General features: G+C 46.5%; 3 protein-coding genes across 6 annotated transcripts in view; 2 read left to right on the forward strand and 1 right to left on the reverse strand.

Annotated features, from left to right (window-relative positions):
* Positions 1-867: 867 nt before the first annotated feature.
* NKAPD1 (NKAP domain containing 1) lies at positions 868-10,262 on the forward strand. 4 transcript variants are annotated; one of them, XM_065417153.1, is made up of 6 exons: positions 868-1,021; positions 1,958-2,034; positions 4,700-4,800; positions 6,629-6,787; positions 7,898-7,951; positions 8,874-10,262. In XM_065417153.1, the coding sequence occupies exons 2-6, from the start codon at positions 1,966-1,968 to the stop codon at positions 9,385-9,387; spliced, it is 897 nt and encodes a 298-aa protein (XP_065273225.1). In that variant the 5' UTR covers positions 868-1,021; positions 1,958-1,965; the 3' UTR covers positions 9,388-10,262. The 4 variants fall into 4 exon arrangements, with proteins under 4 accessions (XP_065273225.1, XP_065273224.1, XP_065273228.1 ...); XM_065417152.1 differs by lacking the exon at positions 868-1,021 and adding an exon at positions 1,342-1,562; XM_065417156.1 differs by lacking the exon at positions 868-1,021 and adding an exon at positions 1,342-1,562 and having other exon boundaries at positions 6,632-6,787.
* A 2,999-nt stretch (positions 10,263-13,261) lies between these two features.
* TIMM8B (translocase of inner mitochondrial membrane 8 homolog B) lies at positions 13,262-15,234 on the reverse strand. Its single transcript, XM_065417210.1, has 2 exons — positions 15,105-15,234; positions 13,262-14,202 (listed from the first exon to the last, which is right to left on the reverse strand). The coding sequence occupies exons 1-2, from the start codon at positions 15,204-15,206 to the stop codon at positions 14,035-14,037; spliced, it is 270 nt and encodes an 89-aa protein (XP_065273282.1). The 5' UTR covers positions 15,207-15,234; the 3' UTR covers positions 13,262-14,034.
* A 141-nt stretch (positions 15,235-15,375) lies between these two features.
* BCO2 (beta-carotene oxygenase 2) overlaps positions 15,376-26,971 on the forward strand; it is a 93,482-nt gene continuing 81,886 nt past the window's right edge. Inside the window, exons 1-2 of the mRNA XM_065416907.1 lie at positions 15,376-15,435; positions 17,280-17,384. Coding sequence (XP_065272979.1) covers positions 15,381-15,435; positions 17,280-17,384 — 160 coding nt within the window. The 5' untranslated portion in view covers positions 15,376-15,380. The remainder of the gene's footprint in view (positions 15,436-17,279; positions 17,385-26,971) is intronic.

The following is a 26,971-nucleotide window of genomic DNA, read 5'->3' on the forward strand; positions in this document are numbered from 1 at the left end:
TCCTCGACTCCAGGACAAAATATGTTCTATTCACAAGAAAAAGGATGGGGGATCTACCTGCCAACCGCTTCCCAGCCCCTTCACCTGCCCCTAGGATCTGAGAGTCACATTAGAGGCCCCTTTGCCCCCACCCCAGCGCCCCTGTGCTGCTCCCTTGGCCCCCACCCCAGCGCCCCGTGCGGCCCCCTTGGCCCCACCCCAGATACCCCCGTGCTGCTCCCTTGGCCCCCACCCCAGCGCCCTGTGCTGCCCTCTTAACCCCACCCCAGTGCCCCCATGCTGTCCCCTTAACCCCACCCCAGTGCCCCCATGCTGTCCCCTTGACCCCACCCCAGATACCCCCGTGCTGTCCCCTTGACCCCACCCCAGCGCCCCCGTGCTGCCCCCTTGACCCCACCCCAGATACCCCCGTGCTGTCCCCTTGACCCCACCCCAGCGCCCCCGTGCTGCCCCCTTGGCCCCACCCCAGATACCCCCGTGCTGCCCCCTTGGCCCCCACCCCAGCGCCCCCGTGCTGCCCCCTTGGCCCCACCCCAGATACCCCCGTGCTGCCCCCTTGGCCCCACCCCAGATACCCCCGTGCTGTCCCCTTGACCCCACCCCAGCGCCCCCGTGCTGCCCCCTTGACCCCACCCCAGATACCCCCGTGCTGTCCCCTTGACCCCACCCCAGCGCCCCCGTGCCGCCCCCTTGGCCCCACCCCAGATACCCCCGTGCCGCCCCCTTAGCCCCACCCCAGCGCCCCCGTGCTGCCCCTACTCTCTCCCCTTCACAGATCCTGCCTCCGGGTACACGACGCCGTTTCCATAGCAACCGACGCGGAATCCCCCGGAAGTGGAAGTGTCGTAACATCCCCCCAGCTCCCTGAGTTCCGATTCCCGACTTGGTCCCCGCGCCGGAGCTGCGTCTCTCCCGCCCCGAACCCTCCGGATCGGGCCCCCCGCAGGCAGCCCAGTGCTTCTGGTGGAAGCACTTCCGGGGCACTCACTTCCCGGAGCGGGCACCCCCCCTCCCTCCGTGGGTGAGAAGGGCTCTGGGTTGGGGGGTGGGTTATGGGCCCGCAGGGGGAGCGCTGGGTCGGGGGTTCTGGGGGAGGACAGGGGGTGAGGAGGGGGAGGGGTGAGGATTGTGCGGGGGTGGGGGTGTCTCCCCAGGCCTGAATGTATCTGTGTGGGCCTATACCTCGCCCACCCCCACTCCCCCCCACCAGGTGCCCAGTGCTGCGGCAGCCACCTGCTGCCCTAGCTCCCTGCCAGCTGGCACTGTTTCTGCTTTCCCCATCAGGGCCTCCAGCCTGGCTGTCCACGTGTTACTACCGATGGGTCCCAGGCGGGCTGGTGCTTTGGGCTGAGATTGAAGCAAATCTCCCTGCTCTCCAGATGATCCCTTTATTTTCTGCCCTGATCTGCTGTGAGCTGTCAGCTAGCTGCTGGGTGATACCACAAAGGGAGCTGTGCTTCAGTGGTGGGTGAATGGCTGTATACGTAGGGCCGGGGTCTCTCTTCACCATGTCAGTTTTACACCAGCATCGCTCCTTGATGTCAGTCCAGTTACTTCTGGGGGTAAGTGGGAGCAGGCTCAGAGCCACAATATGTTAAGCGATCAACATGGAAGTATTAGATTGAGAGACATGGAGTAATTATCACTTATCTTCTCATTGATATGTGGGATATGAGATAAAGAGATTTATCAGAGACTCTGGATGTGGGTACCTACTGCTGGATCATCCTTTCTAGCCTCTGTACATGCAGCCTGTCTCATAGGAGGCTTAGTTTGGGGGTAATACAGTGGCTTCTTAGGGAACACACATCTCAGCCTGAGTCAATAGCACATTTACTGTCACACAGATGGAAAAAACTTGCCTATTCATCTCCCTGTCCTGATAAGAGCATTTTCTGCATTACAGAGTCTTATGTATGATTTTCTAATAGCTTTATTTTTTGTTACCTCTGTGAAGGTTAAAGAATGGCCCGGGTCCCTTTAGGAAAAGTCCTCTTACGAAATGTCATTCGTCATACTGATGCACACAACAAGGTATGGGACCATGTTCTATTTCTTTGCTTCTCTCTCCTGTGGTAAAGTATGGTACTATCTCTGATAGCTCTTCTTCAGGTCTGGGCTCTCTGTAAACTCAAAAGCTTGTCTCTCACATACAGAAGTTAGTCCAATCAAAGATATTACCTTATCCCCCTTGTCTTTCTGATACAGTCTGACTTTCCTCATGTATATCAAGATCTATCTCCTGTTACTTTAGTGTTGCATGTCCAGAGTTATGATATTTACAAGGGAAAGCTCTTTCTTGATGCCATTGTGTCAAGCTATACTATTTTCATTTTGTTGTTGCTAAATTATGATGGCTAAACTTAAGTTGTTCCACACAGCAAATCAGTTCAGCACACAAGTATATTTTTGAAGGTAGAAATTTCTGCAGCGCATCATTGGGGTCCTTTGTGCCCTATAGCAGCTGGAGGAAGAGAGGTCCATGCTACTTCCTAAATTTAAGATATTTATTACTCATCTTAAAAACTTACACTAATTTTAAATTTAGCAGACAAAGCTTAGGGTGAAGTTCACTCTTGGGCAGAAGACCAGCACAAGGCCCCTAGTTTGGGAGCGTATGTGGGGCAAATGCGAAATAACACAAAATAACACCCTGCAGTGTTGGCTCCTGTTCTGCGGGGCTGGACGTAGCTCGCCTCTCCACGCGTTGCCACCTGGGTCACAGCACATCTTGCTCAAATTTGACCCAGCTGCCCCTCCATCAGCATGATGGAGGGTTGGCTGGGCCAAACCTGACGGTGCTGAAACTCCATGCACCAGGTCTCAGTGGCTGGAGCTGAGCCCAGCCCCGCAGGACAGGAGCCACTGCTGCATGGTGAGAGTGGGGAGGGCTTGCTCTGCAACCCACCTGTCTGTCCCAGGCCTTTTCCCCCACCCCAGGGGCAGGACACGACCAGACCAAACCCAACCCATCTCCAGGGCCTCTACACCCCCCCCCCCCCGCCCCCCCATGATCCAACCCACCTACTGAGAGTAGATAAAATGAAATAACACTACATTGCCAAAAATAAAATGAAAAATATATAAACATAACAAGCATTTCAGAGGGCTCTGTTTCGGACTTAGGTGGTGCCAAGGCTATCTGCTAATTTTCTGCACAGAAGTGAATTTAATCCTGAATGCACAGGTGAATTAATTTTTAAAGGGGCCCCATCAGTTGGGAAAAAAAATAAAAAAAAAAAAATCACATTTTGTGCACAAGCACAGCTCCTTACCTACATTACTAACAATGACTTGTATTTTTACTAATCTAGCTTTTCCCTGTTTAAACTCTTGTTTTGTTTTTTGCCTCTCTCTCAGCTAGGGCAATGAAAAGTCAGTTTCACTTTCAGATGCTAAGTGTGCCTTGTTTGATTTGTAGGCAGGGCCGGCTCTAGGATTTTTGCCGCCCAAGGCAAAAACAATTTTGCCCCCCCCCCCCCGTTTTTTAATTACCCCCACCCCCGGCCCGCCTCAACTCCACCCCTTCCCCAAATCCCCAGCCCTGCCTCCTCCCCCCAGGCTCTCAAGCCTGGGAGGGAGAGCAGCGGCACGCGAAACGGCTGTTTCGCGCGCCGCGGCCGCTCGGGATCTCCCACTCCCTCCCAGGTTTGAGAGCCTGGGAGGGAGGGGGAGACTCCGAGTGGCCGCGGCGCGGGTGCCGCTTCTCCCCCTCCCTCCCAGGCTCTCAAGCCTGGGAGGGAGGACGAGTGGCGGTGCGCGAGCGGCAGCAGCAGCGGAGGTGAGCTAGGGCGGCCAGGGCACATTTTTAGGGGCGGCATTCTGGCGCCGGCCATGCCGCCCCTAAAAATGTGCCGCCCCAAGCACCAGCTTGTTTAGCTGGTGCCTAGAGCCAGCCCTGTTTGTAGGCATGGCAAGGGAATATTTACTTACAAGTTTCATTTATTTAAAAATAATGGAAGTGTTTCTGTGGCTCTGATGTCTTGTAAAAGCTTTTTTTCTACAACATTTACTTTGAGTGTTGTTGTCTCTTTAAGATAAGAAAAATAATTATTTTAATTTAGCATTTGTTAGGTTTTTGTGTCGCTGTAAAACAGATCCCCACTGGGATTTGAATTTCACTTCAGTGCACAAGACTGGTATTTCCTGAGAGATTTAGAAATTGGCCCTTTTTTACTAAGGCATTTAATTAATCAGGCTCATTTTCTAAAAAGGCATTTCTCATATGTGCTTAAGATGATGCCACATGCACAACAAGGCTATGTGAACAAAATCTGTGTCAAAGCGCTGGGTATGCTGTATTTTCAAGCGTTTAACATGAATACTCACTTGAGACTCAGCTCTGCAATAGATACGTGAGCAGAACTCTGGAGGAGTGCAGAGCTCCAATGAGTGAGAGATTCTGTATGAACTGAAGGGTCCACCTGCATGGACCAGATTACAGAATAAGGCTCCTCATCTATAAAACAAAGTTATTTGCCGCTGCAGCTAATTCTCATTATGACGTTTCTCATTTTGGTTAACCTGATGTAGCTAAAAAGGCTCATTTATGTCACTGCAGCAGGTCAGCTTAGTTTGAAATCCCTCAAACTTCAATTATTGACCCAGAAGAAGTGAGGTTACAATGTTTCATAGTTGCAAACCATCACTTCTGTAAGGGTACTTAATTTTAAGTTCTCATTTTCTTCATATTTTTCAGATTCAGGAAGAATCAGAAATGTGGAAAATAAGGGAGCTGGAGAAGCAGACTCAAGAGACTTACCGGTGGAAGCAAGGGAGAATGTCACCCAATACCTCCAGGTGGGACTGTTATCTGGAGGAAATAATCCTCTTTACCACTCTGTATTGTAGTATTATTTAATGTTTACAAAGCTCTTTAAAGAGAGAGCAAGAGCCCTGTGTAAGGGCCAAAAATTTATTAACCATTTTGGTGACCACACAGGAGCATCCCTGTATAATCCTGTTGTAACAGGGTTCACTCATCACTGTGGTGCCTCCTGCTGGCTGTCTTGGGGATTAGCTCTGCATATTAGCACACCTTCTTGAGTGGTGCCTTGCCACTATCACTCCTACTCTAGGACCTACCTCTCTCTAAGGACCGTGGCATCCTCTTCAGTGACACAGCCCTCTGGCCATGCCACACACTGTACTCTCTCGTTCCGGGGGATCTGCAGTCTGCTGTTCAGCCATTTCCCTTTGTGGCTGCTGCAGCAGCAAATTGTCTGGACCCATCATCCTCTTTGCCCTTGCCTCAGCCTGCAAACCCAGCAGCCAGGAGTTGTCTCTTGCTATCCCAGTCCCTGCTCATAGCACTGCTCTCTCCAGGATGTTGGCAGTTCTGTCAGTCCTCCAGAGATACAGTCCTGGACTCCCAGCAGGGAACTGCCCTTCTCTGCCCCACAGCTCCCTTTTTATATGGGCCTGCTTGGCCCTGATTGGCTGCTCCCATCAGCCCTTCTCTGATTGGCTGCCTCCTGCGCAGCCTCCCTAGGGCTCTATTAACTCCTTAGAGCCCAGTGTGGGGCAGGCGCTCCATCACACCTGTATACACCACACTTCCTGTTGAAGTTTCACACTGCATCTTTGTGGGGTGATCCAGGTGTGCAGTTTTAAAAATATATAACTTTAGATAGGTTGGGGCCTCTGAAATAGCAAGATTATAGTTTGGTTAAGAAGTGTTAAGAAATGTGATACAGTGACATCTGAAAAGTTTGCGCTGTCTTTGGTAGATGTACTCAGTGCTGGTGCATTAGTATTTATAGTGTGATATGGGTTATCACTAAGTGAAATCATTCTGACCCAAGGTCTTGCACCACATAAATTCCTCCCAGCTCCTGTCCAGTATTAATGTAGGTAATAGCCAGTCACCTGTGGGTACTCTCACCATAACAAACTGGTTAAATGGTCATTGGTGTGCTTGAAGATCTCACAAGCTAAGCAGGATCAAGTTGGTTTGTACATGGATGAAGACCTTCAAGGAATGAGCAAGTGATGTGAGAAGTGATTTTGTTAACTCTTGCGTTTGAGTATATATTGAGCTCAGTGGCCCAGCTTGGTGCTGGGAGAGGCTATCTTTTAGATGACATGTAAAAGTGAAGTCGTGATGAGTTGTAATCATTAAAGACCCCATGGCACTTTTTATTAGGTTCGGGCTGTTAACCCTGGTACTCTCACCAAATTCCAACTCCAGTAATTATGTTCCCCCTCCAGTTTGTATTGGATACTGTCATCTTTATTTCCTGCCTTAAATTGTTGTGTCACTGTGCACTGTTAAGCAGCTGCTGCGATCCATTCCAGAGGTGGTAGCATTTCAGTGGTGCTTGACATGATACATACTTGCCTTTTCAGAGTACTGGGAGGTATAATTAATTATCGTTTACAAAGTGATTTGAGAAACTGTTGAAAGGCAACTATCTGTGCAAGTCATTTATTAATCATTGGGTTGGTCCCATGGAAGCTCTGAGTGGAGATGGAGTGAATCTCTTTGCATGGACTGACATCCAGAGACTGTCGCATGTGTGCTTTCTCCCCAATGCCCTCTGTGCCCTAGATTGATTGATTTGATTGCCCAAAAAGTCATTTGTTCCTCTGAATTGACCACTGGAGAACACTCATTTTCTCTCTGCAGTAGTCGGATGCGCAGTGACGGTTTTGATGAGGAGAGCCAAAGGGCTGACTGGAAGGCAAAGAACTTTATGCATGTTCCTGACATGATCGAAGACGACCTTCTCAGGGCTCGGACCTGGAATAAGAAGCTCTACGAATGTGAAGCCAACATGCCAGATAGGTTTGTGGGTGAATTACTATCCTGGCATGGTTCCTGTAGAAAAAGTATCTGGTACTTTATGGCCCCCACATTTCACAAAAGTTAGTGAAATTATCCTCACAACACTCCTGTGCAATAAGGAAGTAGTATCATCCCCATTTTACAGGTGGTAAAGTGAGGTACAGGGAGACTTAAGTAACCTGTCCAGTGTCACACAAAGCCAGGAACTGAGCCCAGATCTCCTGAGTTTCAGTCCTGTGCCTTAGTCACAAGAGCATTCTTCCTTTCTGGCACTAAATAAATACAGCCCTAAACCCAAGACTTGTTTAGTACTGCTCTCTGTAGAATTTAACCAAATCTACTTATGATATCCAGGTAGCTAATCTCCCAGATATACAGGGAAATACTAGTCAGTGCTTTTGGGGGTATTTCTAAGAAACAGGAGCTGCATTGTGCCTCCCTGAACTCCTCCTTTACTGCCATTTTAGCTAATTGTTTTATTCCTCCAGGTGTCTTTTTTTATTTTTATTAGCACCCAGTCCTAATCTGGCTGTTGGCATTCTTGCTGCCTGAAATTCTTGTACAGCTGTAATTTTGTATTTGGATAGGTTTTAGATGTTGACTCTAGTAGTATGTAGATTTTACCACAGTGATAAAGGACCATATACTTGTGTTTTGCATTATAAATGGAGTTTTGTGATCACACAATTGAATACAAATGAAACCCTCTTACTATGGGGAAATGCATAGGGTGAGCAAAGCAAATTGTACACCATGGGTGAAGTCAATGGCAAAACTTGCAGTGACTTCAGTGAGGCTAAGGTTTCACCCCATGTTCCCTGGGTGTTTATGAGAAGTGTGAATTCCCAAATCATTGGGCTTCTGTCGCACAGGGAGATACAAATTCCCTACCAGAAAAAAGCAAAGTGGTCTTTAGTCTGCTCAGAATGGTCTAAACAGAACCTAGCAAAGCAAAATGTTAGCATCTCAAACAAGTAAGGAAGATACTAGCTGTTATTCCTCCGGACTCTTGTTTTGTATTTTTCCTAAAGCTCTCTCTTTCATTTCACCCTCATTTTGGTTCTGAATATCCTGTGTGGTTTTAACGTGTTTCCTGCTGTTCTCTTGCAGATGGGGTCACAGTGGCTATAAAGAGTTATATCCAGAGGAATTTGATACTGACAGGTAAGGGCAAACAGGTCTACTGAAAAGTCCAACATCTTAATTTCTGTCAAGTTACACAATGAAATATAGAGCTTGTACCTCTCCAATATAGACTGTAAATTGACCTTTCAAGGCAGAATTGAATTGTTTACCTAGCAGACACGTGGCCTGAGATTCTGGTCCATTAATGTGTTCTCTTACTCAACAATTCTGACAATAATGTGAGAGGGCTGGCTTCACTTCATAAGACATAAATATTCAGTTAAGGCTTGAATGCTGTCCTTACTTTGCCCATATGTGGCACCATTCCTGCAGTGAAGAGCCCTCCCTGTTCTGAGCCCTGAGAGGTGATTGTATCTCTTCTAATAACAGGACATCCAGCTTTAACCCTGTGTTAAGAGTGACTGAAATGTTATGCAAATAAGTGTTTGGCTTCTTGGAGTTGGGCAATTTCCTGAAGTGATCCAGCTTCCACTGACTGGCTGCGAGCATGTCTGCACCTAGAAATGCTAGTCAGAATGAGAGCTCCAGTAGCATGAGAGCAATTAAGAGTGAAAATGCAAAAAAAAAAAAAAAAAAAAATCTATTGGGGGACAGATTTATTTATTTTAAAAACTGTACATAGTAGAATTGCCAAATCTAGCACTTATCTGATTCCTGATAGTCACAGATAAGGAGTTCTTAGTAAGTTTTGCAGCCTTATGTTATGTTTTCCATGCTCTGGGTTGGTTAAAATGCCTTTGAAATGGCCTCTCATCCCAGTTATAAGGTATGGACCCAAACTGTTAAGTGGTGAAGTTAAAAATGCAGCCAACTTATCTGACATAGCATCCATATGCCTGTCCTGAAAGGAGCTCAGGGTAGATGGGCTTGATTGATGCTTTGAAATAGGGAATGCTAATTTAGAATCTGCCCAGGCCTCTATTCTTCTTTCCTGTTACAGTGACCAGCAAGAGAAAGAGGAACAAAACGCTGTCAATGGAAAGAGGAAATCTCACCCAGGAGAACAATCTGTGCCTGAGTCACTCAAACGGAAGAGGCCAAAGAAATCACAGAAGAAGAAGCAGAAAAAGAGATCACACAAAAAGCGAAAGAAGAGAAAAAAGGAGAAGGTGAAGGCATCATCAGATTCTTCCCAGGAAAGCGAGTGTTCAGAGGAGGGGACTTCGGGCACCAGGAAAGGGAAACACAAACACAAGCACAAGAAGAAGACCAGGAAAAGGCTTGCAAAGGACCCTGCCTCTTCCTCTGGGCAGGAAAGTGACTCTTCCAGTGTGAGCAGCTCTGAGGACAGCGAACCTGAGGAGAAAAAGGAAAAGTGGTCTAAGAAAAAAAGGAGGAAATGCCCTGTGTCCGCCTTAGAGAGGCACAATGAGATTCAGAAGAAGCAAAGCAAGAGGAAGAACTGGAAAGTGGCAGCTGATGAGAAGTCGGAGGACAGCTCAGATGAGGACTAACAAGAGGCCGTGAGTCTGGGGCCATGGGTGAAATTGCGCGTCAGCGAATGGAGGCTGACGTTTTCTCCCGACACTGCCCGGTGGTACAAACATGGTGCCTAACTGATTTCTGGAGCACAGAACTTTATACCCTGCCAGCCCACAGGTGTGGACTCTGCACCTTGCTGGCTCGCAGAGGGCACCTCTTTGTTTTTTGCTGGTTTAAAACCAGGAGAGCTGAAAGGCCTGCGGAGAAGATGCCTGTCCCTCAGGTCGCATCTCCTGCCCACCCACCCCAGACTCCTGACTCTATAATTGGTCTAATTTCATGGCCATATTCAGTTTTAATTGACAGTTCCTGTGGGCCATCTTCAGAAGGGAAATGGGTGCATTGGCACCGTCTCTAGGTGTTTTAAAATTGTTCCTCTTTTCATGCGTAACCACGTAATGACCAAGACACAATTGCAATAAAGAGCAGAGGCCACAGCTTCTGCCAACCTGATTACAAAGGATGTGCCATTGGATTTAACAGCAGGGGCCCTTCACTGCAGCCCGTGATGAAAATAAACGGATGTGGTCCCACGTGGACAGTCGAAGTAAGGAGGAGGCACTGGTCTGGAACAAGGAAGGGCAGGTGGGGTGTCACAATTCTAGCTGCAGGTGTGGTGACCCCACTGCAGTGGTTTGTTTCAAACTTGCCTCAGATCCCCTACCTCTGCCCTTTGTGTGACTGACTTTCCATCCTTCCTATCAGTAACACGTTCCTCTGGATCCACTTGTGCTGATGGACAGGCCTCTGATAGGTTTCCTGTTCTGTCTCTGGCTGGCCCAAAGATTGGGATACCGGGGGGGGGAGAAGGGGCAGAATGAACCCTTTCTCCCTGCAATAAACATGAAGACTCCATTTGTACTTTCCTTTTGAAATCTGATCCCTTTACCACCACTTTAGCGCAAGACCCAGGGACAGAGCATGGATGTGTTCAGGGGTTCTAAAAGTCTGGTCAGGGCTGTTCCTCTCTTTGTACAATATGTTCACCACTGATCAGGTTCCATAGACCTGTGAATATGTTTTGTGGAACTAGTCTGTATATAGGAGATTGCATCCCTGCTTAATACCCTCCAGTAGAAGATGGCAAAGGAGACTCTTAGCACATACAGTCTCATATCCCACGTTTCTCTGAATTTCCATATGTGACAGTAGGTGGTGTCTATGCTCCCAGAATGTGGAGGTCTTGAATCTCTCTAGATCAGAATTGAGGTGTCTGGGCTCCCCGATATATAAACTATGGTCTCAAACCTTTCACAAAGCCTTTTCTCTGTGTGTGTGCTTGCATATATGTAAGCCGTGGAAACGCAATGGGATTACAAATCTGTGCCCAAGTCAAGAGGAAACACCATTCTTACGAGAGTTCAGATCTGTACATGTCTTGGGATCCTCCTTTGACTTGGCTTTGCTTGAGTGAAGTTTCTGTTGAAGGCTTTTACCACTGAGACTGGACAGTGCTAAATGCTTCTCTGGTCTGAGCAGTGTAGATTACTGCTCTGACATATTGAGGTTGGGGCATGCTTTTGTATTAAAAACTGTTACCTATCCTCATTCTGCTAATCCATGAACTAATAATTTTCCCAGTTGTGCTTCTGCAGCGCCATGAAGGCAGGTTATACACATAGGTAAGGGTTTTATAGGTTTCTTCCTCTGAACTTCTTGTTGAGACAGCACTTGCAGCTCCTGGGGCTGCAGACGAAGTGCCTCGCTCATACCTACCTACCTGTTGGGTCTTTGTGAGTGGAGTTAATGTTTGTACAGCCCCTGGCAGATGTAAATTGCCTGAGATTCCAATTCTTAACTCCCCAATCTTATATCACTGTAGCTCTGTTGGCTTCTGTGGAGTTATTCCTGATTTACCCTGCTGGGAGAGCAGAATCAGGCCCTGAGGAATTAGAATCAGGGTGGTGGGCCCCAAAGGACCAGTTTTCAGCTGGAGGAATAGTGCCTGGGATATGGGCTTCAGCATAGAATGGGGGAATACCTGGGGCTCCGAGAGGTAAGGGGGATCTCAATGTGAGTTCAAAATTAGATAGCAGAAACACAACATCAGGGTAGTTTATCTTCTAGTGGGAATGTCTTATATGTCAGCCTGGCAAACAAATCTTCTCTGCCTTACTGTCTATAATCTGCTCAATCAGAGAACTAGTAGATACTTGGGAGGAAGAGGAGGGAACCTGCATAAATACATAATAGCCCAGATCCTTGGTCTTTGTTTAAATTTGTTGTCTCTCTTTCTCCACCTGTAGCAGGTGAAGCTTTTTTAGGTCTTCCTGTGCGTATGGGCTGACACTGATAAAATGGAGAGACATCATTGTAGTGTCTGTCATTCCGTGTCCCCCTCTCCCACTGCCACAGTGCTTGGTCTACATTTTGTCATCCACTCCCTCTTCTAGAAGGCCAATGTTTGTGACTTCCTTTCCACGGCACGAATATGTGGGCAGCTCCTTCTCTGATGGGGTTAAGCAATGTCCTATTTCTCTAAGGTCCTGTCTCCTGGTGCAGGGATTTCCATGGGCAGGAAGGGGAGCTGTCAATGGTTCCTTTCTAGTTCAGTGTGAGAGCCACTTCTCTATTGCAATCTGCAGAAATGTTAATGCAATAACAATGCAGCAGCTTTTCACGCATCACAAGAGAAGTGTTCAAGGAGATTTTTATTTTTATAAAGAAATCCTCTACAGAAAGATTTTAAAATAGGAAATGTATAACTGCAGAAGATAATAGATTCATATATTGCACTGGACCCAGTGTGGACTTTATGGGTGGATTTTAGGGCAGGACTGAATGTTGGGGCTCAAACAGTGATCCTACTATCCTATACGGTCCAGCTCCTAATGCAACCAGTGAATAGAGTGCTTGGTATGTCACTACTTTTGCTTTGATGGACTAGTGTCTCCAGGCATTTGAACATTGGCTGCCTCATGCTTCTTCATCCTAAGAACATATGCCAGTTGGGCTCCTGCCAGTTAAAGGCATTTACTCAGGATAATGGGCTGGCCAGAATGGGCTTCAGGGCCTTTTACCCAGCCCTGGCCACTATTTATTTACCAAGGATGATCCTAACTTTGCTTTTCTTTCCCCTTAACGTGGCAGTGTCCACAGTACTAAATCTCTGCCTGAAGCTGCTGGAACGGTGCTCCATAATAGTCCTTGTTGAACAGACAAACAATTCACATATGAAGTTGCCCTCTTTTTTTCTACCCCTTCCCCAAATCTGTTAAAGAGCTTGTGTGTTTGCGATTCTGGTACCCTCCAGCTCTGTTTGGATAATCTCCTACCCAAGGCACACTCCAAGGTTTCCTGCTCCGTATGATGTTGTACTACCACCATTGACCGTATTTTTGAAGAGAATTCTAAGAAGTTGCCAGAGAAGGCAGGGTGGATTGTATATCCTTTCTATGAAACTTAAGTACAGGATTTTTAGTATGTGTGAAAGACAGTGATGGATGCATCGGAAGAAGCGGGTATTCACCCATGAAAGCTCATGCTCCAATACGTCTGTTAGTCTATAAGGTGCCACAGGACTCTCTGCTGCTTTTACAGTGATGGATGTTCACCTTATTAGATAACGTAAGTCCTGATGGGCTCACAGAATAAACCAGACTTTTCAAATGTGTGGTCAATTTATTTACAGTCACTGCTCACCAGGTTAGGCTAAATTTGTGTAAAATATCAACATGTAGATCATTAAATAAGACTGCATCCATTCTTGTACCTTTAAACATAAGTAAAGGGAAATCTAGTTTAGTCTCTCAAGCACCTATCAGACTTCTGCATTGTACTATAACATACTCAGATAACTGGGGGTCTTCTGTCATTTGCATTAGGGTATTGCCAAAGCTGATATAAGTGAGGGTTAACCCAATGAAAAGGCTTCTATAATAGGGTCTTCCACCTGTTTGACTAGATTTAGTTAAACCAGTACAACTTTTCTAATACAGACAAAATCTCAGATACTGTAGCAATTTACATTGACATTTTGAAGATTTTCTTTATAACCAGTGGGGCTATAACCAATTTAAAAGAAAAAAAAAGCTTGGAGTGTGCAGCAAAGTTCACAGCCACAGAACTGTGCAATAGACTAGGCCCTAGCAACAAGCCTTTTAACCAGTTTCACTTTTTGGTTTTCATGCATTATCCTACTGTACAGCACAGCTTCTAGGTTTAGGCTTCAAACACTCCAGCAGAACAAGTGTTTTCATTCATTTATTAGTTCATTGAAAACATTTATATTCATATTACATTTTTTAAATTTAATTTTGATGCTCCGATACTGTGCCCATCCCCTGTGTCAGTAGCAAGCACATCTCTTCTCTACTTTCCTCTAATTAGATAAAAGACATGGAAAAGCAGTGATATATACTTTCACATCACAAGACTTGTTTGGACAAGTGTTCCTGATGGTTTATTAAATTGCAGTACGATGACACATTTATGAACAGTTCAATGCAGCTAAAGAATTCACAGGGACAATTGTGCTTTCCGCAAATGATTGTTCAACCACTTCTGCATTTCGTGAAAGTATCAGATAAAATGTAGCTTAGAACATGTGATGATGCTCCACCGACACCATTGACCTGAATAGGAAAGATTGGGTTGTCCAGAGTTGGGAAATGCAGTAATCAGTGTCCTCCTTTCTGTACAATCTGAGCAAAGCGATTAGTGATGGATAACGTGGTATCAATGAATCTGTCCACACAGCTGGCTAGACAGCCTTCTGTTCTGGAGTCCAACTTTGAGCCAGGTTTGTCCACACATTTGTCCCAGCAAACGTCCATGAAGTTATGAACCTAGATGTGAACAGGAAACATGTTAGTTACTACTATTTAATCAAATATTTTACAGATGGGGAAGCTAAAATATGAGAGGGGTACAACGATCACTTGTCTAGGAGTCCTGCCAGAACACCATCCTTTCCCCCTGTGCCTTATCCTTGAAGGGACCATCACCCTCGGAACTGAGAAGTTCAGTCACTGTGGCTGTATACTTGGTCCTTCTGCTGACACACAGAAAGGGGTCCATTAATGCCAAAGACGGTGTGATTTCTGTGCTGTATGCATCTACTTATTAGGGACTGAACCAAGTCACTGGCTCACATTGCCCCCCCACACATTCATCTCCCAAAACGAGTGTCAAGGGATATGTACAGGGGGCTGCCTTGCTCTCAGGGGAGGGTTACAAGGGGGCTGCCTTGCTCTCTCTGGGAGGGTTACAAGGGGGCTGCCTTGCTCTCTCTGGGAGGGTTACAAGGGGGCTGCCTTGCTCTCAGGGGAGGGTTACAAGGGGGCTGCCTTGCTCTCTCTGGGAGGGTTACAAGGGGGCTGCCTTGCTCTCTCTGGGAGGGTTACAAGGGGGCTGTCTTGCTCTCTCTGGGAGGATTACAAGGGGGCTGCCTTGCTCTCTCTGGGAGGGTTACAAGCAGGGCTGAATTTGTAACGAAAGAGTTGCTGCGGCTCAAGCCATTTTTTTACATTCCTAACGGATGGAGCAAGCCCAGAGGTGCCAGGGCCGAGCAGCACCGGTGATAAGTGTCTCGGGGGAAGAGGAACCCCTTGGGGGAGGGGGTGGCAATAGGGGTCCCAGTGACTGAGGGTCTGGACCCCGTTGGGGCTCCACGAGGCGTGTGCGGGGCTGGCTGTGGCTGCCCATCGCGGGCCTGGCAGGAAACCTAGGGGCCCCGGGAGGAAGGTACCTGGGCGGTGAACTGCGCCCGCTGCTGCTCAGCGGCCACCAGCCGCTGCAGCTCGGAGACCGCGGGGTCCCGGCCGCCGTCCGGGCCGCCAAGCTCCGCCATGGGGAAGGCGAATCCGGCCGCTGTGACCTTCACCGGCGGAACCGGAAGTGAAGGGGCCAGTCCCTCGCGCACGGGGCCAACCCGGCTCCAGCCGCTCAACCGCGGGTCTGTTTCCGCTTCCGGGTGCCCTGGCGCCCTTGGGGCCGTGGGGGCGGGGGAGGGTCAGACGGCAAGATGGCGGCGCTGCTGGTGCGGGGGGGCCTGTGGCGGCCCCGAGGCGGGGGGCTGGGTGAGTGTCGGGGGCGCGGGGGGCTCAGCCCGGCCCCTCCATGGAGCTGCCCCGGGCCAGGGCTGCGGGGTCTGTTCCCAGCTCCGGCGCTGACTCGCTGTGGGGGCCTTGGCAAGGGTGATGCGGGACAACGATAGTGACGACCCCCTTTGCGGCCAGAGGCGGGGGGCAGATACCCGCCTGCCTGGTCCTGAGCGGGTCTGGGGGGCCCCCCTCGCGGTCTTCCCCCCCCCAGCTTCTGCCTCCCCACTAACCCCCGTGACTCGCGCTGATCAGAGCCGCCTCCCCCTTGCAGGCTGGCTTTGGGGTGTGGGTGGCTGTTGCTTTTTTCCAGTCTCCCCCGCTGCCGTTTATATTGCTTGTTACCCCAAGGCGCTAAGGTGGGTTGGAGCCTCTTGTGCTGGATGCTGTACAAACGCAGAGCCAGGGATGCTCCCTGCCCCAGAGAGTTTACAGTCTCTAAACCAGTGGTTCTCAGCCAGGGGTACGCAGAGGTCTTCCAGGGCATACATCAACTCCTCTAGATACACCTCTACCCCAATATAACGCTCTCCTCGGGAGCCAAAAAATCTTACCGCATTATAGGTGAAACCGCATTATATCGAACTTGCTGTGATCCACCGGCGTGCGCAGCCCCCCCCCCCCCCCGAAGCGCTGCTTTACCGCTTTATATCCAAATTCATGTTATATCGGGGTAGAGGTGTATTTGCCTAGTTTTACAACAGGGCTACATAAAAAGCACTAGCAAAGTCAGTACAAACTAAAATTTCATACAGATAATGACTTGTTTACACTGCTCCATATACCATACACTGAAATGTTAGTACAATATTTATATTCCAGTTGATTTATTTGATAATTATATGGTAAAAATGAGAACATAAGCAATTTGTCATAGTCTGCTGTGACACTTTTGTATTTTTCTGTCTGATTTTGGAAGCAAGTAGTTTTTTAAGTGAGGTGAAACTTGGGGGTACACAAGACAAATCAGACTCCAGAAGGGCATACAGTAGTCTGGAAAGGTTGAGAGCAACTGCTCTAAGCTATCTGTTAGTTCACCCTTTGTCAATTGTAATTGTGCAGCACTCCACCTGCCTGTGTGAGCTTTAGAGCGGTAGTAAAATAAAACTCATTTGAGGGCCCTTTGTGAAAGGCATAGCGCTATTACTACTTAACTATAGATGTGCAGAATATTTTATTATGTGTCAGCTATGCCAAGCCATTGAATGAGTCAATGCCACAAAGATCTGCCAGCTTAAAGGTGCAAACAAGCATCAGAAAGAACACACCAGACCTACTAGCAGTTCAGATCTTTGAAAATACTGTAGTCACCCAGAACAACTTATTGAGCAGGTCTTTTCTAATGTAGCCTGTTTAGCTCATGAAATGAATGCAAGATTTCCCTAATGCTCACACCATAGCTGCAAAGTTTGTCATGCCAGAGTTGGTGGCTAATGTTCTTGTCTCAGATTCCTTGAAGCACTGTTTTGGGTGCAGCTTGCCTCACTCTTGGAGGCATGGGGCTTTGGATATTAAATCCTTGGTAGGGAAACTCTGAAGCATGTGTACACCAGGCTTGTTAGAAATATTGCAAATAACACACACACACACCCAAGCTGTTATTTGTGGGGTATAATTTGTATTCCCTATTCTAACTTTGTGCATCCTTTTTTCTGAAGAAACCACTGGCTTTCCTTTTCAGGACCACTGAAACCACTGGCTTTCCTCTGGACTCTTATTGCTTATTGATTAAGATGCTATTTGCTGTAGTTTAACTTCCAGGGATTTACCTTTAAGTTTTGGGGGTGTAAAAGGCAACTAATCAATCTTTGTTCCGTTGACAGTTCTTCTCAGTAAAAGTCTTTTGACCAGACCTGTGGTTGCCTGTACAACAACCTTGGATCGGCCAACTCCGGCACATCAAATCCACATCTCTCCCAGGAGCTATGGTATGTTAGTCTAAGTTGGGACAAAAGTTCTGTTGATAACCACTTGGGAAGCTGCTATTCTTTATTATTGTTTTTATGTGATATTTGATCCTGACCTTTTCAACCAGCTCAGTCACCCATGTCATTACAGTGTTTTCTTGGCCCCATGGAGTGATTTGTATAGTCACAGATAAGAAATTGCCTTATCTACTCACTGCACCTAAATCTGAACAAGCTTTTGATTTAAAATCAATTGACATAATTTAAACTGGGAGTTGGACAAGAAAACATCTACAGTATAATTTGATGCTACAGAAATTTGCAAATTGCTGTGAGGTTTTTCCCTCCTGTTTTGAAGGGCATGGAAATTGGTATTGCCTGAAAATTCAGGCAGTCATCTCTATGAACAGGAAAGAGTGCTGTTATGGTTTATTAGACCTCACTTTGCACTTTATGGTTTCTGCTGAAGACTTCATGATTCTTTCTGTCAGCCTAAAACTAACTCCTCGGTAATCTCACATGCAATGTCATTTTATTACAGTATGCAGGAAAAGTGTCATTCTAAATCCAGCTTTTTTTTTCCTTAGCATCTTTCTTAAATTGTAGAAATTGACTGCGTTTCAAACAAACATTCTCAGTTTACTAACAAACATGTTAGTTTTATCAAGTCAATTTCCACAGACATCCACAAGATAGGAAAAGGGAAGATAGATTAAAGAATGGGTGATGCTTTTTATGGCCCTGTCAGATCAATGGTGATTGTTGTAAACTTGGTGCAGAAATTGTGGCTCCCCTGGTGGACAGGAGCTTCTGGTCCATCTGAGGTCAGGCTTGAAAGCCTGAATTGGAGGCAAGCTTCATTGCTGGACAAAATTTCCTTTCTCCATGTAGCAGGAATCAGTGGAGAGTGGTGTAAGATAAACAGGCGAAGACCAAAATCCAGGACTGTCATAATGTATGCCATTAAACCTGAGAAATACTGACCAGGGATTAATTAGGATTTTATATCCTTTAAACCCAAACTTTTCCTGTCATGACCCCCCCTTACCAGTAATGGAATCTGCCTGCGTCCCCCCTTCCATTACTGCACAGTTGGCTCAGCAGAGGAGCTTGGGCTGAAGGCAAAGCTGGGGGTAGAACTGGGGATGGGGGAGGAGCTGGGGCCAGAGATGGATGTGGCCTGGGGGTGGAGAGGGTATGAGGGCAGAGCTGGGCTCAGGCTGAAGCGGGGCTGTGGCTGGATCTGGGCTGGGGGTGGAGCGGAGCTGTGGCTGGAGCGGGCTTGTTGGCAGAGTGGGGCTGGGGGCAGAGTGGAGCTGCAATTGGGGCTGAAGCTGGGCTAGGGGCGGAGTGGAGCTGCAGCTGGGGGCGGAGCTAAGCTGGGGGCATATCGGGTCTGGGTGGCGTTCCCCCACCTCCTGTGGGGTTGGCCTGGGCCCTGTCGTGCACCCCCAACATTCTTCCGTGCCCCCTGGGGGGCCTGCCCCATAGTTTGGGGACCTCTGTTGTAACGTATGGCAGAAAATAGAAAGAAGAATGCAGACACAAACTAAACAAACCGATAAAAAGTGACATCCAATCTGCCCCCACTACTTTTCCCCTCCAAGTTTTCTACTTTCTCGTACTATGGAAACTACTCACACTGTGTTAACAGTTCTTTCCACAGACTATATCTACTTGAAACAACGCGGCCTTGGGCAGTCTCAGTATGTTAACTAGTTAAACTCAAAAAAAGTTTGCTACATTTATGTCAAGAAGAAACTTGTTGCATGCTGGAAAATGTTTCTCGAAGTTCATGGTAGTAGCGCATTAGTCCACTACAGTTGTTTTGCTGGTGATCTTTTTGTTCTATTGTCACAGCAGTTCTTGTCTAACATCGGTCACCCTGTGCAGAGCAGGAGAAATTCCATGTCTTCTTTTTGGTACAGTTCACATTATATCTCTTTTCCAGCTCATGATTTCAGGTTGATCAAACAGCAGTAAGCATTTAGACAAGTGATCTGATGTGTGTTTAAAATCAGTTCTTTGTAACTTTATGCTGTTAGCACTCTGCTATTGAGTGCCAGTGTATTGTAAGGTGTCCTGCTTCCCTCAGTATATGTCAACATCTCTTAGAACCATATTTCTTCTAGTGATGTCCAAAATGTATAGGAAAAGTAGGCAAGGTTACAAAGAACCCAAACTACCACTTCTGTGCTTGTCTGAGTCACTTTCTGTGCAAACAGAACTGTGTACTGGTAGTTGTCTATGGAAGAGGATTGAGATCATGGAGCCTTTTAGGCTACTTCTAGGCACTGAATACCTGGGGAAGTCCCAGAGGTTCCAGCCCCTACTCTTGTTAAGATAACACCAATCCTAATTCATGCACTCAGCTCTTCATGTAGTTATCACAGAGGAATCAGATACTTAACAGATACAGCACACTCCATGCATAGGTCTTAAAACATTTCACAAAGAAAGGGGAGGGGTTTCAATATCATTATCCCATATCACAGGTGGAAAACTAAGGCACAAAGAAGGGAGGTGGCTTGCCTTGGGTCACACAGTTGATGGGAGAACTGGAAATAGAACCAATGCATCTTGGTGCCCAGTGTTCTTTCCTCTCCATCCTGTTATGCTGCTTCATTGTTCTTCATCCACTCCTTTCAAACTGTCATGTACTAAGCAGGGCCCTCAGTGACGGTCACAAGGAGGCAGAACTGGCAAGCACTGCATCTGCAGGCAGTTCGTGATACACTAGGGCAACAACCTTTACTATTGTTTTCAAAAATGCCTGTTCTGTGGTGTTTGTGAAAGGGCCTGTTATTGAACAGCAGGCCATGAAACTAACAAAGGTGGCATTTCCTTTGGCCTCATCTATCAGCTTTTTCAGTCTATTATTGTCTGTATTCTAATTAAAGGAACTTTACTTTCTGAACAGCAGAGGGAGCATTCAGAAAAGAGATATTTAAGGCGGTATTTAAAATAGGAATATTTAACACAAGAACCTGGGGTAACCCAGTGAAATTAGTAGGCAACAAGAGGAAGTACTTTTTCACGTGATGCACAGCTAATTTGTGAAACTTATTGCCAGGGGAAGTTGTGATGGGCAAAAGTATAACAGGGTTCAAAAAAGAATTAGATAAGTTTATGGAGGATAGGTCCATTAATGGCTGGTAGCCAAGATGGCCAGGAATGCAACCCCATGCTCTGTGTCCCCCTAAATCTCTAACAGTCAGAAGCTGGGTCTGGACGACAGGATGGATCACTTGATAATTGCCCTGTTCTGTTCATTCCCTCAGAAGCATTTGGCACTGGCCACTGTCCAAAGACAAGCTACTGCGCTAAATAGACCATTGTTCTGACCCAGAATGGCCATTCTTCTGTTCTTATGAATATGGTTTGTAGCAATAAGTCAAAGGCAACCTGGTTTTGCCCAGCTAAGGGCTGTGTATCTAGGTCTGAGAAAGCACCTAGTTGCACAAAACTGGTCAGAATGAGCTAACCATTGTTCAGATTGGGATATTGTGAGCAGAAACTCGGTGTTGAAAATGCTTTTTTTTTCAGCCGGTTCCAAGGCTGCATCTCTGCACTGGACGAGTGAGCGAGCTGTCAGCGTCCTCTTGCTGGGTCTCCTCCCTGCAGCCTATCTGTATCCTGGACCTGCCATGGACTATTCACTGGCTGCAGCCCTCACACTCCACGGTCACTGGTAAGCGTAGGTGTGAAAACGTCTGGTAGATGTCTCACCAGGACCAGCCAGAGCTGCTCTTTGGGCTTATAGTCCTGGATGCAAAAGGAGCTGAGCAGCAGATCTGTGCGCATCAGGAAGTTCACATTAGAACACCTGGTAAAACACAAGAGCAAAACTCTTATTCCTTGTGTTCTTGTGACTGGCATCTTGGCCTGTTATAGCCTTGACCAGACTAACACCAGGTAGGGTCTTTGTCATTTTGCCTCTTCAGTTAGAAGGCAGGGTAGATACTCCTATTAGGGGAGCCTCCTTTCACTCTGGCTCCTGTTTATTCCCTTATCCATATCTCATACTTTGCAGACAGTAGGAAATCTACCTAAGAGCGACTATTGGGTGTCTTTGGCTAGTAGGTTATATATGGCCTTCAGATCTGAATGTTTCAGAGTATACCCCTAAAGCAGCATCAGGACAGATCTGTGCTTAAATAAGACCTCCAAGGGAAACTCAGGATTTTATTGGTGGCTCTTTTTCCTCAGAGCCAGTACAGATTCTGGGCGTCAGCTTAGCATTAGGGGGCAGTGTATTACTGGAGGTGCCATCTTTTGGGTGAGACAAAAATCAGTCTTGACTACACATGCTTGTTAATCCCCTGGCATTTTTGCGAGAGTCAGGATGTTAGTCTTGAATCCTGGCCAGATATCTTTTTAGCTGCTTTTTAGGTAAATTCCTTTTTCAGTTTCAGTTGGATACAGTATTTTTCATTTCCTGTGGCTGTATAGCTGTTAAACTGCTGTAAGTTTTCGACCAGAGGATGTTGCATCCATGAGGGTGTGTTTATCTGTTACCTTTCTAAGTCTATGTAGCCCCCATCATTCTAGTAAGTGAGCATTTTCCAAGTTCTTTAAAATGGAAATAGCATCACACTTACTTTTCAGCCTGTAGGACAAATGGTTTGACACTTTATCAGATTTGTCTTTGTATGTGCGAGTGCATGACTCACTGAAGGGAAGCTAGTCAAATAAACCTTTTTGGCATTTAATTCTGATTGTGCTGAGGCTTGTGGTTTCTATCTGATGTAAGAAATTCTAGGTCAAGCTCCTGTGAAAGTTCTGTTTTCTGCAGTCACAAGCCTCTCCTGACTGGCAGGCAGGTAGTTGTCCCTGGAGGTCTCTTAGGTAGCTTTTGCAAGACCAATGGAAGGCTTTGACTGTCAGGACATATTCTGAACTGACTCTCTATTCAGTGAGGAGCCATTGCAGAGAACAGAGCACTGGGATGATGTAGACAGAGACCTGCATTGTTCAGCTAACAAGCTGCTATGTTTTGTACTAGGTGAAATGCTATAAGGGTCTTTGGCTTCATTTTTAGATGTGAGTTGCAATAATCCAGCCTGGAGATCATGAATGTGTGGATTGCTGCGGCCAGGTCTTTGTTTGACAGGAATGGGCACAGTCTTCTAATCAGCCACAGATGGAATTGTTGTATGCTATGTTGTAGCTGTGTGGGTCCCAGGGTATTAGAGAGAGAAGGTGAGTGAGGGAATATCTTTTATTGGACCAACTTGTGTTGGTGAGAGAGACAAGCTTTCGAACTACACAGTTAGCTGTGATACTCTAGTACCTTTCCCAGACCCGAAGAAGAGCTCTGTGGTAGCACGAAAGCTTGTCTCTCTCACCAACACAAGTTGGTCCAATAAAAGATATTCCCTTATCCACCTTGTCTCACAGATGGAAGTGGACATTTTCTGGCATAGTTATTTGGGCATCCAAAAGCATTGAGGAGCCCAAAAGTATCCTAAGACAATCTGAGGACAGTTGCCCTCAATAGTGGGGGAATATTCTAATAGAGGCAAGTACTTCAGCATACTTCCCTCTTCCTACCAGCCTCAGCCTCACTTGGGTTCAGCTTTAGCCAGCTAGTCTTCATCTAGGTGCTGATTTCAACCAAGTATTGAGTAAGCTTGGAGACATTACTGTTTGCATTTGACATAAAGGAGATATAGAGATGGCTATTTCAGTACTGCTGACACTTCAGCCCAAGTTGTCTCACCAACTTTTTTAACAGCTTCTTATAGATATTATTGATAAAGGCGTGGGGAGAAGATAGAGCCTTGTGGAACTCTCCAGGTGAAGGCTTTTGGCGGTAGAGGAAGAGTGTCCCATAATAATCCTCTGGGTTTAGTTTTAGGGGAAGAATCTGAGTTGTCCTAGGAGTGTCTGTTCCCACTTCAGCTTCTTGGAGATGGGACAGGAATCTTTGGTGATGAGCCAGTATTAGATACCCGAGACCAGTCCCTCAGTATTATGGATGTACTTCCTTTGTCCACAACCAGGTAATCTTCCAGTGCAGAAAGTTCTCTCTCTTCACCAGGTCCTGGCTAAGAGGGATCAGGGATACTGGCATGTGACAGGTAACATTGGAGACTGACTAGCTGCTAGATTAGTTTGCTTAGGAAAAGGGGATCAGACACTGTGAAGTCTTTGGTGTCAAGCAGTGGTTTATTCTAATATTGGTTGGCATATTGCCTGGGTTAGGGTGCATGGTAGAGTTTTCTAAGTTTTAGAATTTAGCAGGATCCCAAGAATTTTCAGGCCTCGGGTTTGGTTGTGGTGGTTTCTTGCCTTGTGACAGAAAGCTTTTTTCCCTACCTGGAGGTCAGACATGAGTGTGTGTGTGTCATACTCATTCCATGGTGTGGCTGTGTATGCATGCATCCAAAAATTACCTACGGTGGAAAGTTTGAATAGGAGACATTGGGTGATTGTTTTAGTGACATGGTCATCCATTCAAATGTTGAAATCTGTCAAGATGATGAGTCTTCCGACTTTCATCACCAGGTTAGTATAGTCTCTCTTTTTTGCAGATGAAGCGGACTTTAGCTTCAGAGAGCTTCTCCTACTTTTTAGCCAGGAGGGGAGTAGATTGGCTACTTCATCTCCAGATTTGTCCTCCGTCATGCTGTGCTGAAGAGAGTATGAGGGGGAGAGGAGCAAAGAAGCAAGGGAAGATGACACTGAAACTGCTGTATCAGTCTGCCAGGTTTCTGTGATGTAGTTCAGGCTTGGCAGCTCATCAGTGAGACGTCCATGGATAGTGAAGGACTTATTGATCACTCATCTTGAACTTATGAGGCTGAGATCCTGAAGTTTGTAGGTTTGTGTTTTGTTTGGCCCATGTGAAATATCTGTTTGCTGACTGCAACCGATTGACTGTAGTTGTTTAGTCATCTTCCCCATACACTGGAATTTGCTCTGTTCACTTCTTCCTGTTGGGGAGGTCCACAGGTGTGTAGTAGGCCTAATTGACAGTGTTGCCATTCTTATGGTGTGCCAGATGTCTAGAAAGTGGCAGATTGCTCAACTCTCCAGGTGAGTGAGGTAATATCTTTTATTGGACTGACACGGTTGCAACAACATGGCATACAACTCCCCAAGGGTCAGAATTAAGGTGAATTGTTAGGTATCGCTTGTATATCAGTTAGAAAAACACTTTGGGATTCTCTGGGTTGAAAGGTGCTCTCTAAATGTAAGCGAAATTTACTGAGAGGTCTTCAGTGCTGTGCCAGACCCCTGTACTTGGCTGAATGGCAGAAGCTCCCCCTGCAGCTGTGAAATCTGGGTCCTGCCTAGTTGCTGCTCTTCTGAAACATCACCACTGTTGGGAATTCTTTCACAAAATAAAATTATCAGGGCCGTGGGAAGTCTTGAAATGAAGCCAGATTTAAGAATTTTTCTGCAGAGGTGTCTGCATCCTGCGTGTGTGAGCCTTTCACTCGGACAGTGGTGGTTCCTGTTTTAGGGGATATTACATATGACATGGCATGGTTTCTAGGAGGATCCTGAGTTGTACTGTCTGAGTTTCCTCGTGAGTAAAAATATATGCAAATGCTGACATTTCTTCCGTGACTATCTTGTGGTGACTCTGCAAAGAGTAGGACAGTAAATTCTAAACTGTATGTCGACAATAAAAAAACCCTTTTTTGTGCAGACAATTAGGGGTTTTCCCCAGCAAAAAAAACAAGAGCCAACTTGTTCGGTTTTACTTCCCTATTGCTCCAGGATAAACGCTGTTTGTCCTGGCTTATCTGTTATAACTCATGGAGAAAGGCCACAAAATGAAACTCTCCCCTTGCACATGGGAGTTCATAGTTTGAAAATGTTTCTCTGATAGTAAGAAACTCTCCACTTCCAAAGCAAAGGTTGCAGGGGCTTACGCTTTTTAGACATCTGTAGGGGAGCTGAACTTTCAGTTACTAAGATGTCTAAGAACAGCAGGCTTGTTGTGCTGGTGACCTGGGTGTGTCAGTCATGCCATCCCTCTGTTTCTTCTGTGATGGCTGGAGGTAGGAATGTGCAAGACTCCTGTGCACCCCTGTAGGGTGTTCTCCTCATCCCCTCCTGTGGAGCTGAGATTTTATTACATTTGCAGCCGTTGCTTTGGACCTGAAGTGCATCATTGCTGCTAGGACAATTTAAAAAGGGAAGACTCTTTAGGCTACTGTAATCCCAGTGACAAACTAGAGAGCCCATACTAATGGCTGATCTGAAACTCCAGCATTTGCAGACTTTTCCTCTGGTTTTTCTCCTTTGCTCTCACTTGGCACTTTGGGGGGGTGCTGAAATCCTGCGTCCTGGCTCTGCACTGCACCTTCATACATTCAGACCTTCAGGTATAAATCTCTACTCAGAAAGTATTGTTGTAAACCACATGCAAAACACACTCTCCTGACAGGCCAACCATGATGATTGATGAAGTGAGTGTCAGTACAAACATCTAACTTTATTTGCACAAGAAACCTGAAGTCACTTAGATCTTGGACCAAGCTTCTTTGGCATGTAATATTTATAGGCTGACTTTGCCATTCAAAGCAAAAACAGTCGGAGGTTAAGTTATCTATGGTGCAGTCATAGGGCTGCCTGTGGATACATAGTTGCTCTCCTTGTGTTTTATGGGGCTTTATACAGAACAGCCAAGGGTGCAGATAGGTACCACTCAGACCCCCCCCCCCCCAGTGGCAGTACATAGGTTGCCGACCCCTGTGCTAGAGCTTTCAGAAGTGGTGTGCCGAGTCTTCATTTATTCACTCTAATTTAAGGTTTCGCGTGCCAGTCATACATGTTAACGTTTTTAGAAGGTCTCTTTCTATAAGTCTATAATATATAACTAAACTATTGTTGTATGTAAAGTAAATAAGGTTTTTAAAATGTTTAAGAAGCTTCATTTAAAATTAAATTAAAATGCAGAGCCCCCCGGACCGGTGGCCAGGACCCGGGTAGTGTGAGTGCCACTAAAAATCAGTGCGCGTGCCGCCTTCGGCACGCGTGCCATAGGTTGCCTACCCCTGCTCTAGCAGTTTGAGAGTTGTCGCCCCTTGCACTTCCTCTGATTCTCTCTGTGGATTGTAGCCTCCTGACTTCCCCACCTCCTCTTCTGTATGAATTATAGCCCTCCTCTCACTACCTCCTGCCATATTTTTGGTGACCCAGGGCTACCAAAATGCCCATCTGGTAAAACAGGAATCTCTTCCCCGCCCCCCAGTGGCAACTGCTTTAGCATAGTGAATCCTGCTAGATCTTTAGGGCTGTTACTGTTCCTTAGTTTGAATCTGAGAGATTTCTCAGACTCCTTACTATGTGGAGACAAATCATGGGAACCAGCAAAGACTTCCCAGCGTGTCTCTGAAATGTAGTCTTACATTTTACAAGGTGAACCTAGCAGTGCAGAAGGCTAATGTTGCTTAGCCTTTGGCATTAAAGGTGCCACATCAGTGTAATAAGATCCTGCAACAGGAGGACAAGGGAAAACTTTAAATATGGAACAAAGTGTTGACTGCCATAGACACCATTCAGACATTCTCAGGAGAATTCTAGGGTCTGCCAACTTCTTGACCTAATATGAGTCTTTGAGATCATCCAGGCTCCCTGTTTGTGTCCCA

Source organism: Emys orbicularis, chromosome 15 (assembly GCF_028017835.1).
Source record: "Emys orbicularis isolate rEmyOrb1 chromosome 15, rEmyOrb1.hap1, whole genome shotgun sequence".
NCBI lineage: Eukaryota > Metazoa > Chordata > Testudines > Emydidae > Emys > Emys orbicularis.

Bases quoted from the DNA above. Each gene is read 5' to 3' on its own strand.
- TIMM8B (XM_065417210.1), bottom strand. From the start codon at position 15,206: ATGGCGGAGCTTGGCGGCCCGGACGGCGGCCGGGACCCCGCGGTCTCC. The intron at 14,203-15,104 runs GTACCTTCCTCC...GTTCACATCTAG, and splicing joins GGGCGCAGTTCACCGCCCAG to GTTCATAACTTCATGGACGT.
- NKAPD1 (XM_065417153.1), top strand. From the start codon at position 1,966: ATGGCCCGGGTCCCTTTAGGAAAAGTCCTCTTACGAAATGTCATTCGT. The intron at 4,801-6,628 runs GTGGGACTGTTA...TTCTCTCTGCAG, and splicing joins ATGTCACCCAATACCTCCAG to TAGTCGGATGCGCAGTGACG. The intron at 7,952-8,873 runs GTAAGGGCAAAC...TTCCTGTTACAG, and splicing joins GAGGAATTTGATACTGACAG to TGACCAGCAAGAGAAAGAGG.